Here is a 14886-nt window from a genome sequence, read left to right on the forward strand (position 1 = left end):
TCATTGAAATTAAATGAGGTCATAATGATGAGCTCTAATCTGAGAGGGGCTGTGTTCCTTATAAGAAGAGTGCTGTGTACCAGGTAAAGACACAGCGAGTGAGAAGGTAGCCAGCTGTCTGCAAGCCAGTAAGAGAGCTCTCATCAGAACGCAAGCATACTGGCACCCTGTTCTCAGACATTTTTCTTCCAGAACTGAGAAAATAATTTGTTGTTTAAGCCACCCAGTCTATGGTATTTTGTTATGGCAGCCTGGGCTAAGACATCTCCAAACTTATTCCAGACCAGGACGTTTGCATTTGCTCTGCCCTCTGCCTGGAATGAGCTTCCCTGGTGGCTCAGATGGTAAAAAATCTGCCTGCCATACAGGAGACCCAGGTTCGATCCCTGGATAGGGAAGATCCCCTGGAGAAGGCAATAGCAACCCACTCCAGTATTCTTGCCTGGAGAATCCCATGGACAGAGGAGCCCGGCTGGCTACAGTCCATAGGGTCACAAAGAGGCGGACACGACTGAGCGACTAACACACACACCTGCTTGAATGCCCTTCCTCCAGAACTTTACATGGCTGGCTGTTCTTCTCAAATTTTCACTTAGGTCTCTTTCCTGCATTGGAAAGCAAAGTCTTAACCACTGGATCACTAGCGAAGTCTCTTTAAGTATTTTTTTTAATAGTGTCTTTTACTGTGCCGAAGCTCTAATCATTGCTTTAAAATGCTAATTGTGGTAAAATATGCATGACATAAAATTTAAGACAGCATTTTAAAAAGTGTCTGGTTCAGTGCCATTAGGTACATTCACACTGTTGTGCAATCATTATAATCATCCATCTCCAGAACTGTTTTCATCTTGCAAAACTGAAACTCTGTACATGTTAAACAAGAACTTTCTATTCCCTCTGCCCTCCAGCTCCAGGACATCACCATTCTACTTTCTGTCTCTATAAATCTGACTCCTCTAGCTAGCTGCCTCATAAAAGCACAATCATATAGCATTTGTCTTTTTTTGGTTCTGGCTTATTTCACTTACCATAATGCCCTCAAAATTCATCCATGTTATAACACGGGTCAGGATTTCCTTCCTTCTTAAAAAAGAATAATATTCCACCATATGTATTATCAAATTTTGTTTATCAGTTCACCCATCAGGGGAAGCTTGGGTTGCTTCCAGCTTTTGACTATTGTGAATTATGTTGTTATGAACATAGGTATATAAATATCTGCTTGAATCCCAGCTTTCAATTCTTTCAGGTATATATATATATATATATATATATACACACACAAAAGTGGAGTTGCCATATCACATGGTAATTCTGCTTCAATTAAGGAACTAGCATACTGATTTCCACAGAGTCTGAACCATTTTACATTCCCACCAACAGTGCACAAGAGTTCCAGTTTTCCCACAGCCTTGATAACATTTGTTATTTTCTGGGGTTTTTTTGTTTGTTCATTTGTTTTTTAAAATAGTAACCATGATAATGGAGAAGACTCTTGAGAGTCCCTTGGACCGCAAGGTTATCAAACCAGTCAATCCTATAGGAAATCAATCCTGAATATTCATTGGAAGGACTCATGCTGAAGCTGAAGCTCCAATACTTTGGCCACCTGATGTGAAGAGTTAACTCATTAGAAAAGACCCTGATGTTGGGAAAGATTGAGGGCAGGAGGAGAAGAGGACAACAGAGGGTGAGACGGTTGGATGGCATCACCGACTCGATGGACATGAAGGGAGACGGTGAAGGACAGGGAAGCCTGGTGCGCTGCAGTCCATGGGGTTGAAAGGAATCGGACACCACTGAGCAACGGAACAACAACAATCCATCTTAATGGTGAGAGGTGATATCTCTTTGTGGTTTTGATTTGCATTTCCATGACAATTAGTGATGCCAAGCATCTTTTTCCTGTTTGTTGGCCATTTGTATATATTCTTTGGAGAAATGTCTATTCAAATCCTTTCTCTGTTTTTAAATCTTTTCTATTGTTCTTGAGTTATCCAAAAAGCAAGAGAGTTCCAGAAAAACATCTACTTCTGCTTTATTGACTATGCCAAAGCTTTTGACTGTGTGGACCACATCAAACTCTGGAAAATTCTTAAAGAGATGGGAATACCAGACCACCTGACTTGCCTCCTGAGAAATCTGTATGCAGGTCAGGAAGCAACAGTTAGAACTGGACATGGAACAACAGACTGGTTCCAAATAGGAAAAGGAGTATGTCAAGACTGTATATTGTCACTCTGCTTATTTAACTTATATGCAGAGAACATCATGAGAAATGCTGGGCTGGATGAAGCACAAGCTGGAATCAAGATTGCTGGGAGAAATATCAATAACCTCAGATATGCACATGACACCACCCTTATGGCAGAAAGTGAAGAAGAACTAAAGAGCCTCTTGATGAAAGTGAAAGAGGAAAGTGAAAAAAGTTGGCTTAAAACTCAACATTCAGAAAACTAAGATCATGGCATGTGGCCCCAACACTTCATGGCAAATAGATGGGGAAACAGTGGAAACAGTGAGAGATTTTATTTGAGGGGGCTCCAAAATCACTGCAGATGGTGACTGCGGCCATGAAATTAAAAGACGCTTACTCCTTGGAAGAAAAGTTATGACCAACCTAGACAGCATATTCAAAAGCAGAGACATTACTTTGCCAACAAAGGTCCATCTAGTCAAAGCTATGGTTTTTCCAGTGGTCATGTACGGATGTGAGAGTTGGACTATAAAGAAAGTTGACACTTTCTTTATAGAAAGTTGAAGAATTGATGCTTTTGAACTGTGGTGTTGGCGAAGACTCTTGAGAGTCCCTTGGACTGCAAGGAGATCCAACCAGTCCGTCCTAAAGGAAATCACTTCTGAGTATTCATTGGAAGGACTGATGCTGAAGCTGAAACTCCAATATTTTGGCCACCTGATGCAGAGAGCTGACTCATTTGAAAAGACCCTGATGCTGGGAAAGATTGAAGGTGGGAGGAGAAGGGGATGACAGATGAGACGGTTAGATGGCATCACTGGCTCAATGGACATGAGTTTGAGTAAACTCTGGGAGTTGGTGATGGACAGGGAGGCCTGGCGTGCTGCAGTCCATGGGGTCTCAAACAGTCAGACAACACTGAGCAACTGAATTGAGCTGAACTGAGTTATAGGAATTCTTTATATATTCTGGATGCATGTGTGCTGAGTCATAGCCAACTATTTGTGACCCCATAGAATTTACCAGTCAAGAATATTGGAGTAGGTTGCCATTTCCTCCTTCAGGGGATCTTCCTGACCCAGGGATCAAACTCTTGTCTCCTGCCTCTCTTGCATTGGCAGGCAGATTCTTTTACCACTAGCGCCAACAGGAAAGCCTATATATTCTGGATGTATGCCCCTATATATCCTGGATGTATGTATGATCAGATACATCATTTGTGTATATTTCCTCCCATTCCATGGGCTGCCTTTTCAGCCTGTTGATGATGTTCTTTGATGAACAGAAGTTTTAAATGTTGATGTAGTCTAGTATATCTATATTTTTCTTTTGTTGCCTGTCCTTTTAGTAGTCTATATAGGAAGTCAAATCCAATAAAATGAAGCTTTCACCTATGTTTTCTTCTAGGAGTCTTAAAGTTCTAACTCTCATGTTTAGGTCTTTGATCCATTGTGAGAGAGTTTCAACTTTTAATGTAGTCAAATCCATTAAAATTTTCCCTAATAGCTTGTGCCATCATTTCTTAACAAAATATTCTATGTTTTCTTCTAAAAGTTTTAAATACGTGCTCTTGCTTTTGGCTTCTAGAATTTACTCTTGTATATGGTGTGAGAGGGATCCAATTTAATTTTTTTCCCAGAGGGATTATCAATGTCCTTCCACCATTTAAAAATAATTTCTTCCCACAAATCTGTAATATTACCTCCATTCCCTCTCAAGATGGCACATAGGCATGAGTCTATTCACCCTCTCAATTTCTAATTAGATGAGCCTTCAAAATATTATTTCCTATGAATACTCTGGTGATCCAATGGTTAGGACTCCACGGTTCCACTGCTGGGGACCCAAGTTCAGTCCCTGGTCAGGGAGTTGGGGAAATAAGATCCTGAAAGCCACAAGGCACAGCCAAAGTAGAGGCGGGAGAGTTAAAATTCTTTTAAAACTCATTTCCCTTTCATATCTGTCTGGTCTGTCTACTAAAATCATACTGTTAGCTTTTATAAATCTCTGCTCTTTGGGGAGAGTAATCAGGGTGAAGAGGGGAGCAAGGTAGAAGGGAAGACAGCTGAGCCCACAGAGAAAAGATCTCACGGGGCACAGGAAACCTGGGTGAAGTCAATTATACCAGCATTGAAAGAAAATTCCCAACAAAAACAAGCAGTTTAACGAGTGCAAACATCCCCCCCACTCCTGCCAATTCTTCTTCTGGGACCAAGGATTTCATGGCCCAGAGTGGGCAACAGATGGGAGAAGACAGAAATCTGCCGTTACTTCTGCCTGTCTCACTTCCACATCTATGAGTCTGTTTCTCTTTAGTGTGATTAAAAATCCTGTTTTTTGTTGTTTTTTTTTAAATCCCCACCTTCCTCAATTTAGTCAGCCAGTCTGCCTTTACTTGTCTTCTACTCTTCTACTAGTTCTGTTCTGGTAGCACGACAGAAGCTTTTTTTTTTAAGTGATATATTGGGGACTTCCCTGGTGGTCCAGTGGCTAGGACTCCATGCTCCCAAAGCAAGGAGCCTGGGTTCACACCCTGGTCAGGGAACTGGATCCTGAGTATTGCAACTAAGACCTGGTGCAGCCAAATAAATAAATAAAATTTTTTAATTGGTATATTGGAGGTATATTTCACATATTAATTTCAAAATAACTTGCTATTTGTATATATTGCAAAATGATTACTACAATAAGTCTAGTTAACACCCAGCATCACACACGCCTACCAAAAAAAAGTTTCTTGTCATGAGGGGCTTTAAGGTCCACTCTCAGCAACTGTCAAATATGTATGATGGAATTCAATTTTCGAAAACAACCTCATTCTTCCTTGATTCCCTGAGCAAACCTGTTTCCCAGAGACAAAGTCTTCTGGGCATAAGCTTCTTGAGCTGCCTTCTTAGCTTTTGGATTTTCACTTGTTTTCTCTACCTCAACCCACAAAAAGGCATATCTCCTGTATAAGGGTGATGTTCTATTCATTTGTTTTCTCTAATAAAGTGCACCCCCATTCTGCAGGGCAACTCAGCCTGGGCTCCCCAATCCAAAGCCATGATCAAGGCTTATGCAGTAGACAAATGAGAACAAACGTGGGCTCCCAGGAGTGGGGTGAACCTTACCAGCATGTAGCAAATGGAGTCAAGAGATGAGTCCCTTCACTCCTTCACAGGTTCTGCTCATGACCCTGAATGAAGTTCAAAATGACCTATAGAACAGCTTCGAAGATTCCACCTACTCCCTGGGTTCACGCTGTAAAAAGGCTACAATCTCACCAACAAGAGCTCCCTTGACTCTGTAGAATTTCATCGCCTTTGCTATTTAAAATCCAGCCCGAAGCTTTGCCAAAAGACATAATACAAGAAGCAAAAATCGTCTACCCAACAGAGCAAAGCTAAAGCTCTGCCCTCTTTAAAGTAAGCCTTCCCTGGAACAGACAGGGTTTTTTTCCCAGTAACGTAATCCCTGTCCCAGCCACCCACTGAGGTCAAAGCTATACTCACAGGGGTTAGGTCAAGGCCTGCCTGTCCCAGAGGCTCTCGTACTCAGGTCCCCACTACAATCCTAACTGCCCAGGTCAAGAATCCACTTGACCTACAATTACCTTTCAGCCTAAAGTCCTGACTGCACCAGAAACCTGATCTCCATGTGTTATTTTAGCCCCCACATGTCAGCTTTCCTGTCCGCCTCTGAAGTTTTCTGATGAGAAAATAACATGTTGGGAGTTTATGGGGTGATAATTAATTGCCCTCTTCTTGGCCCTTCCAAATTCTAAACCCACTGAGACGTCAATGCATGAATCAGGCAGCAAGAGGAACAAGGTATCAGCTTTATTGAGGAGGCTGATTGGAGTACACCGTTTCATTGTGCCCACAATTCCCATCTAAATTACACTGATTTACTTGGTCACAGACCGCAGGCCTCCTTCAGAAGAACAGGCTCCCCATGGCAGAGGAGGAAACACGAGTATCTGAAGGACAGACCACAGCAAAAAAGAAAAAAGAGAAAGGACTGGTGACATGCTTATTGAGACCAAGTTACCCTGAAACGGTGGTCCCCTGCCTCTTTAATAATTAACCTCTCTATCCAAAACTTTATTCCTTTCTTGTCCCACTCCTGTTCCCCTCAGGACTGAGGAACACCAAAGAAAAAGCGGAATGAAACTGAGCAGGACCCTGGGGGGCCTTTCTGGGTACAAGCCCCTCACCGTTCCCCACTTCCTGTTTGATCTTTCCCAAGTTCCAAAGAGCAGACTCTGGCAGTTAATGATTATAACAGTAGGGTCTCAGGATTCTGAGTTCTTCCTGAAGGGATATAGACAATAATCTGACATATATCTGAGTGTTCTGCAGAAATTAAGACTCCCCACTGCCCCACCACCACCCACCACCCTGCCTTGCACCCAGGTGGAGAACGGTGACAACATTCTGACCACAAACACATAGACCCCAGACTGGCTGGAACCAGAAGGCTAATGAAGATTTACGAAACATCACCCTGTTACCTCACCCCCAACCAATCAGAAAAATGTTCACGACCTGATCATGCACCCTGCAACTCTCACTCTCAATGTTGCCTTTAAAAACCCTGGCCTGAAAGCCATCAGGAAATTTTTTTATTCTTTTGAGTACTAGCTGTCTATTCTCCTTGCTTGGTGCCCTGTACTTTTCTTTACCACAACCTGGTGTCAGTAGACTGACTTTACTGAGCATCAGGCAATGAGTTGAGTTCAGTGACATCAGCATCTTCTTCTGAACCCACTAGTCAGGCCCAATTCTCCTCTCATGGAAGTAGTAAAGAAAGAAATCAGATGTTTTATTTCAGTAATTTTTCTACTGAGGCGTGGCAGTTCCCTCTCCTCTATGTAAACTGACAGAGAAGTTCCCTTCTAAAAACTGCCTTTGGTTTGGTAACTTATTCCTGATTCAATAATTATAGTCATAGTATCAGGATCACCTGATCTGTCAGGATTCACTTCATTGCAAGTCAAATTCAAAGTTGCTTGAGGGAATTAATATGACTTCAGGGACTGATGACTGATGACTTCAGGCAAAGCTGGATTCAGGGGTTTAATCGATATCACAAATTCTCTTGTTGTTCACCATATCTAGGCTCTGCTTCTCTCTAAATTCCCTTCATTCTTAGGCTGGCTTTTCCCAAGCAGTGGCAAAAATGGCCATCAGCAGTTCTAAGTTTGCATCTGATGCGTTTAGAAAACACTAGTGAGAATTTCTCCTTAATGCTTTCAGCAAAATCCCATTGTGGAGTTTCATTGGTCTAGCTTGGGTCATGTGCCTTCCTATTGGACCAATCACTGTGGCCAAGAGAATGCAATGCACTGATTGGTCAGACCTGGATCATGTGCCCTCCTGAAATCTAATTCCTTCCAAACCACATAAACCAACATAGATTATTTCCCGAGGAATCAAAATACTGTTATCAGAGACTGGAAGGCAATGGATTCTAGATGGGAGAAAACATGACCATCACACACAATGCAAAGTTCAGTGGAAAGAGCAGCTTGTGGCTAGTGCCTTCAAAAAGGCTTTGCAGGGCAGGGACCAAGACTCTCCCGGAGGGCCCTTCAGTTAACCTAGCTCCACCGATAAAATTCCTATGGGAGTAACCTTTTTACTTACCCTTCTCTTTTCTCAGTTGTGAAACGAGTTGCTTGCTCTATATGACCTCTACTGCTACTGCTGCTAAGTCACTTCAGTTGTGTCCGACTCTGCGTATGACCTCTAAGTTTCTCTTAATCAACAGCATTCACTTCTTAGGTATTTATTTATTACCTATTGTATGCTAGGCAGTGTTCCAGACACTTGAGATCAAGGATAAAATACACAAAAATCCCCTACTCTTATGGAACTTACATTTTAGTCAGGGAGGAGACAGACAATAAACAGAATAAATGAGTCCCACATGAAACATAGACAGGACTGTTGGGTGTTTTCATGCTTAAATAGGTCGTCAGTGCAGGTCATGCAGGTAATGCACATGGGAAGTTCTTAATCCATGGTATCTATTGCTCTCATTCTCATCACTATTCTTGCTTCATTATCTTATTATTATTTATTGTTATTTTATTATTATTGGCATATTTAGAGCATTTAGTGACCCCCTCCTTGTTGTCGCCAGCATTAAGCACCCTCAGCTTAGCATACAAGACCCTCTGCTGTAAGTCCTAAACTACTTTTTTTTTAGTAGAGATACTCACATACCATAACATTCACTCTTTTAAAGTGTCCAGTTCATTGTTTTTAGTACATATAAAAGGTTATGCAACCATTACTAGTAATTCCAGAACATTTTAATTACCCCAAAAAGGAACCCCAAACCCATTAGCAATCATTTCCCTTTCCCCTTCCTCCCAGTCTCTGGCAACTACTAATCTGGGTTCTGTCTCTATGGGTTTTTCTGTTCTGGACATTTCATATAAATAGCATCATACAATGTGTGGTCTTTGGGGACTGGTTTCTTTAACTTAGTATAATGTTTTCAAGGGTCCTCTATGTTGAAGCGTGTATCAGTACTTCATTCCTTTTTATGCAAAGTAGTTTCTAAACTATTTTCCTAGCTCCATTTCTCATTATTCCTCATGCAAACCCTAAGGTTGAGCTGCACTGGACTACTTGCTCTTCTTCAATCACACTCTGCGTTTGCTGATTTCCCATTTCTTACTCTTGGAATGATTATATCTCCTCAGACCTCTGTCCATGCTCTTGCTCTGGCTTGTGCTCAGTTGCTAGGTCGTGTCTGACTCTTTGCAACCCCATGAACTGTAACCCACCAGGCTCCTCTGTCTATGGGATTTTCCAAGCAAGAATACTGGAGTGGATTGCCATTTCCTCCTCCAGGGGATCTTCCTGACCCAGGAATTGAACCTGTGTCTCCTGCATCTCCTGCATTGCAGGCAGATTCTTTACCACTGAGCCACCTGGGAAGTCCCTGTCCATGCTGGCCTCTCACAAATATTACTTCTCCATAAAGTGCCCTGACTATTCTTCCATCCCAGTGGGTCCTCTTTCTCCTCCTTACATGCCTTTATTTCAACTGATGGTGCTTATTTTCTCTATACATTTACTTAATTTTAACCCTCTTTGTCAATACTATAACTGCTATGAAGGCATCAATGTTTTTTAATCCTTAACACAGAGCCTCAGACTTAACAAGTGCTTCCCAAATATTTGTTCACTTGCAAGGCATTGGTATAACTCTGTGGTTCTGAACTAAAGGCAATTTTGCCCCCTAGGGGCATTTGCCAACGTCTGGAGACATTTTTGGTTGCCCCAACTAGGGGGTGAGTGTGCTATTAGCATCTAGTAGGTTCAGATCAGGGATGCTGCTAAACACCCTTCAATGTGTAGGACCGCCCCCTCCCACAAAGAATTATGTGGTTCCCAAATGTCAATAGTACCAAGGCTGAGAAATCTTGCCATAAACTAATTAATTCTCTTTTTGAACAGGTTAGTAAAAAGAAATCAGAGATCAGTGTACCAGTCTGGCAGAAAATCTCATTAGGGAATTCATGTCTTTTTTTTTCTTTCTTTCTTTTTTTAGGAGCTGGGGGTGACTCCAGTGCAAAGCTCTTTCCTAATGCCATAGAGGTGCCCTGGGAACACAGATGGTATTTTCACCACTTGCTCGCTTCTGAGAGTGACAACTGACCTCCCAGGAATCCTTGAAGTGCTAGGAATGTAACTCTGTTAAGGAAGAAAACTCTTAGGGCTTTTAAAGTCTAGCAAAATGTCACAAGTGAACTGTGCTCCCGGGGAGGGCAGGGGAAGGTGTATTTTTTTTTTTTTTCCAAGTACCCTCTCCTGGCTTCCCCACTATCGTGAGACTTTTCAGAACTGGCTCTGGAATAAATGATTCAAGGAAACCTGAGGCCCTGTCTCTTCTTTCCAAAAAGAGCAAAGGAGCTTTGAGAAAGGATTCTGTTCACATTGTGCTCCGAAAAGCAACTCATTTGCAGAAAACTCATTTGCAGGAAACTCAAGGTACTGGTATCACTTAACTGTGAAAACAGTAGCCCTAACAGAGCAGAGGTTACCCAGCATCAGAGTCACATCTTATGTTCCTGCTTATCTCATCCAACTGGTTCCTGCGAGTGACATGGAAATGAGGAAATATATGTCCTGAAAATGAAAAGGTAGTAGCAGTCTGTGGGAGTCTGACGAGGCAAGGAATAAGGGTTGACATGCTATTTTAAAAAGTTTGTCCTTGGGGTAGAATTACCTGACATCCTGGCTGGGATTTGGTAGTGGTATGTGCTTAAAAGAACAACCTTTAGCACGGCTGGCACAGACATAAATGCCAAGCTGAGGATCCGCAAGGTTCTACTCCCTTCTTCTGGGCACTCTCTAATTCTTGTGGGCCATAAAAAAATAGCAAGGTGTGACTGCATGCCTAGAATCCCTCTATCTTTTATCCGGTAAATGAATCTTTTTTTGTCTACACATTTGACAAAAGACCACTCATTGTGTGGTTTGTTCAATCCAATTTTGATGAAAACCCTTAAGGACAGAAACATACAGAGTACTTAGAACACCATGAACCACAAAAGTATTTAATGATGACAGTAATTGGGATAATGGAATGTGCTTTGAGTGGATGGTTGGCACGTCTTTAGATATACTTAAAAAGGTGTAAAAGAGATTCATTTGTAGATTGAGACAGGAATCTCCAGAGGAACTATAATTCTGTCAAAAAGCTGGAAAACCCCAATGCTTCTGGGTGATAGCAAAAACTATTTCAGATTAGATCATTTGCCTCAAATCTGTTTTCATTTCTGAATCCATTCATTTAATCATTCCTTTATTTGACAAATGCTATATTTTATTATTAATATTTATGGTTCCTATTCAATTATCCCTTTTGTTCAATATTTATATAAATTGTATCAGTTGTAATAAGATAGTGGCAAATGATCCTTGTCTTTAGGGTGCTTAGGATCTAGTGAAATAGGCATTCATTCATTTATTAAAGTGTTTATCATGTGCCCATATGTTCTGGGGATACACTTAAGAAAGAGCACAGGACACTCAAGAAATGGAATTAGATTCAAGTGGATGGAAGGGGACTTCCCATGGTGGTCCAGTGGTTAGGACTCCATGCTTCCACTGCAGGGGGTGTGGGTTCAATCCCTGGTGGAGGAGCTAAGGTCCTATTCACTGTGAAGTGCAGCCCCCCCCCTCAAAAAAAAAATATATATATAATAAAAATAAATATAGTGGGTGGAAGGCAGAGGAAAAGCAAAGGCCTTGAGGCACCTGTGAACATGGCTACAGTCCAGTTAGTGGACTAAACCCGTTCCTAAACCCTTCCAATATACAAATGCTAGACGTGTCACTAGATTTGTGTACTTCAGTTTAATATATGTGTTACAGAAAAATCATACGTGACCCGATTAATTTTTTCCAGGTTTTTTTTTTTTAAAGGAATAGTGGCGTTTTCTCTTCAATGAAAGCAGGGGAGAAAGCTTTCAAACAACCCACTTGTAATTCTCCGCATTATAACTTCCGTCTCGCGTCTGGGAACTCCTCCTAGGTCCTTGAAGCTAGGCAGTGAAGTAAAAGAAGCGACTACAGCCTCCGGACTACAACTCCCAGGAGACATTGTGACCACATCCTCTGCGCAAGCTCGACCTCTGTGACTGCATAGGGCACCGAGCCGAGGAGGAGGAGGCTTGGTCCTAAGCCGTGGGCCGTGGGCGGGGCTATAGGCGTGGTCATAAGGGGGGCGGTGCTGCCGGCGCGGCCCGGAACACGCTAGTGGAGCGGAAGATGGCGGCGGCAGCGGTGGCTGCAGCCGGGACGCTAGTCGGGCTGAGGCGGAGGAGCCGCCGGTTCTGACCTCGCTCTGGCTCCAGTGCGCGCAGCGGAGCGTGTGCGAGGCCCCGCGCGTCGGGCAAGGGCGGCCGCGGTAACTGCGCGCCGCCTTGAGGAGCGTCCCGGCGGCGGCTCGGCTGCGGCTGAGGAGAGAGCCGGCTCCGGGCCTCCGCGTCCTCCTGTTCCCCGGGCCCCCCGCCTCCTCGGGGGGGCGGCGGCGGCGATGTTCTCGGTCCTCTCGTACGGGCGACTGGTGGCCCGCGCCGTGCTCGGCGGCCTCTCGCAGACCGACCCCAGGGCCGGTGGCGGCGGCGGTGGCGGCGACTACGGGCTGGTGACGGCCGGCTGCGGCTTCGGCAAGGACTTCCGTAAGGGCCTCCTCAAGAAGGGCGCTTGCTATGGGGACGACGCGTGCTTCGTAGCCCGGCACCGCTCAGCAGACGTGCTCGGTGAGTGCCCGGCCGGGTCCTCTCTCCCCAGCCCCGGATCCGCCTCCTGGGGACTCCCCTGCTCGGGGCTTTTCTAGCTCCTCCAGGCGGTAAGAGGAGCCAGTGAGCCAGTAGTAGTTCATTTGTACGGAGCGCTTACTAGGTGCCAGGCGTCGTGCCAAGCGCTTGAAGGTGCGTTTTCCACTTGATCAACCCCATTTTAGAGATGAGGAAACTGAGGTGCTGAGCGGTGGAGCCACATGCTCAAGGTCACACACCCTGAGAATGTGACCTGTTTGTCCGAGTCCGGAACCGCACTGTTAGTCACTTGGCAGTGCCAGCCCCAGACGACCTCGTCCCCTTCCCCGGCGACACCTGCAGGCTCCGAACCTCGCTCATTCCCTCGCTCCCTTCCTCCTCCCTCTGCGTGCCCTGGGGATCCCTGCTTCTTCGAGCTCCTGACGCCTCGGCCCGGCTATGGGTTGCGGGCTCCCGAGCAGACTGGCTGTCGTAAGCCCCACACAGCTCAGCCGCATTCTTTCGTCGCCTCGATCCAAGACCAGATCTCCATCCTTGTCGGAGTCTCGCAATAGAGGCCGCTGGCCTGGTAAAAAATCACTCGCAGTGCATTCTTCCAACTGATCTTGGCCACTTGAGGTCACTTAGGGTGGAAGAGAGTCTCCTTGACCCAAAATAGAATGGTCAAACCCTCTTCTCCACTGCGGCCAAGAAAGCCTTGAGAATTGGGTAAAGCCATTTCAGGCCACAGGTGCTTCGGAGGGCCTAGTCCAGTTATATGTTAGGGTTTGGGAGTCTAGAGTTAGAACTTGCAGAAATGGCTAAATAGAATTCAGAAGCGATCAGAAATCATGCATGTCTTTGGAGGCAGTGTGTATGCCATAGACTCCTATGCCATTTAAATCTCTCTTAATAAATAGAGCACTTCCTGTGAAATTGAAGGACACGTTGTCATTGAACTCAAGTTCAAATGTCGCTTTGTTTTCACTTCTCAGGTGAGATTGAGCATTTTGACTACTTTAAATTGCATATACTGAGCCAAAGCTTGACATTGGAACACAAGGTCCTGTAATTTTATGATGATAATTACTTTTTAATTTGGTCTCAGAATAAGTCTATTATCTTTGCTTTTACTCATGTACTGTGTATGAAGATAGCACTAGAAAAGTTGTTTTCAGTTTATGAAAGACTCCATTAGGTAGGTTCAAAAAATCATTTAGTGTTTAGGCAAAGACTCCTTAGAAGGGAACTTGCAAGTTTAAAAAAAAATTATTATTAGATTATAGTCAATTTACAATGTTGTGTTAGTTTCTTCTGTACAAAAGTGAATCAGATACACATATCTATATATCCACTTGTTTTTAGATTCTTTTCCCATATAGGTCGTTACAGAGTACTGAGTAGAGTTCCCTGGGGGAACTTGAAAATTGAAGTCATACAAATCCACTCTAAAGTCAGCTCGACCCTGACTAAAGGTTTATTTATTTATTTAATTTATTTTTGACTGTGCTGGGTTTTCCTTGCTTCATGCAGGCTTTCTCTAGTTGCTGCAGGCAGGGGCTTCTTTTGTTGAGCATGTACCCTGGGCATACTGGCTTCAGTAGTTGAGGCACATGGGTTCGGTAGTTGTGATGCAGAGGCTTAGTTGCTCTGTGGCATGTGGGATCTTCCTGAACGAAGGACTGAGCCCATGTCTTCTGCATTGGCAGGCAGATTCTTAACCACTGGACCACCGGATGTTTTCATTACAATCGAGGCACTTCACAGTTAAAAGCTTGTGACCTGTACTGCTTTTTCAAGTCGCAGCTGCTGCTGCTAGGTCACTTCAGTCGTGTCCGACTCTGTGTGATCCCATAGACGGCAGCCCACTAGGCTCCCCCGTCCCTGGGATTCTCCAGGTAAAAACACTGGAGTGGGTTGCCATTTCCTTCCCCGGTGCATGAAAGTGAAAAGTGAAAGGGAAGTCGCTCAGTCGTGTCTGACTCTTGGCGACCCCATGGACTGCAGCCTACCAGGCTCCTTCATCCATGGGATTTTCCAGGCAAGAGACTGGAGTGGGTGTTCAAGTTGCTGGTATAGTGCAATAGGATAGAGGATATTGAGCCACTAAGGTTCCCCCTTAAAAATCTGCATGTGCTGGCTTATGTGAAAGATCTGTGATTTGATTAATGATTCAGGGGATAGTTTAATGTGTTAGATGCCTATGCTGAAATTTGACTTGAAGTTTTTTGAAGGCTACCATCTTAATGGAGTGGGGTCTTCATAAGGATATGTGAAACTTTGGTCAAACCTATTTTGAAAAATGTATAAACATACCATCCTGGCAGAAACCCAGCCTGGTTTGGTCCTCAGCTTTACCACTCTGTGATCTGTGGTTTTGGGCAAGAGCCACTCAGCTCATTTTCCTCCTCTAGACTAGAGG

General features: G+C 44.0%; 1 protein-coding gene across 1 annotated transcript in view; it reads left to right on the forward strand.

Annotated features, from left to right (window-relative positions):
• The first annotated feature begins 11932 nt into the window (after window positions 1-11932).
• The window catches only part of PPTC7 (protein phosphatase targeting COQ7), a 46472-nt gene continuing 43518 nt past the window's right edge, over window positions 11933-14886 (forward strand). Inside the window, exon 1 of the mRNA XM_006048310.4 lies at window positions 11933-12467. Coding sequence (XP_006048372.1) covers window positions 12242-12467 — 226 coding nt within the window. The 5' untranslated portion in view covers window positions 11933-12241. The remainder of the gene's footprint in view (window positions 12468-14886) is intronic.

Source organism: Bubalus bubalis, chromosome 17, assembly GCF_019923935.1.
Source record: "Bubalus bubalis isolate 160015118507 breed Murrah chromosome 17, NDDB_SH_1, whole genome shotgun sequence".
Classification (NCBI taxonomy): domain Eukaryota; kingdom Metazoa; phylum Chordata; class Mammalia; order Artiodactyla; family Bovidae; genus Bubalus; species Bubalus bubalis.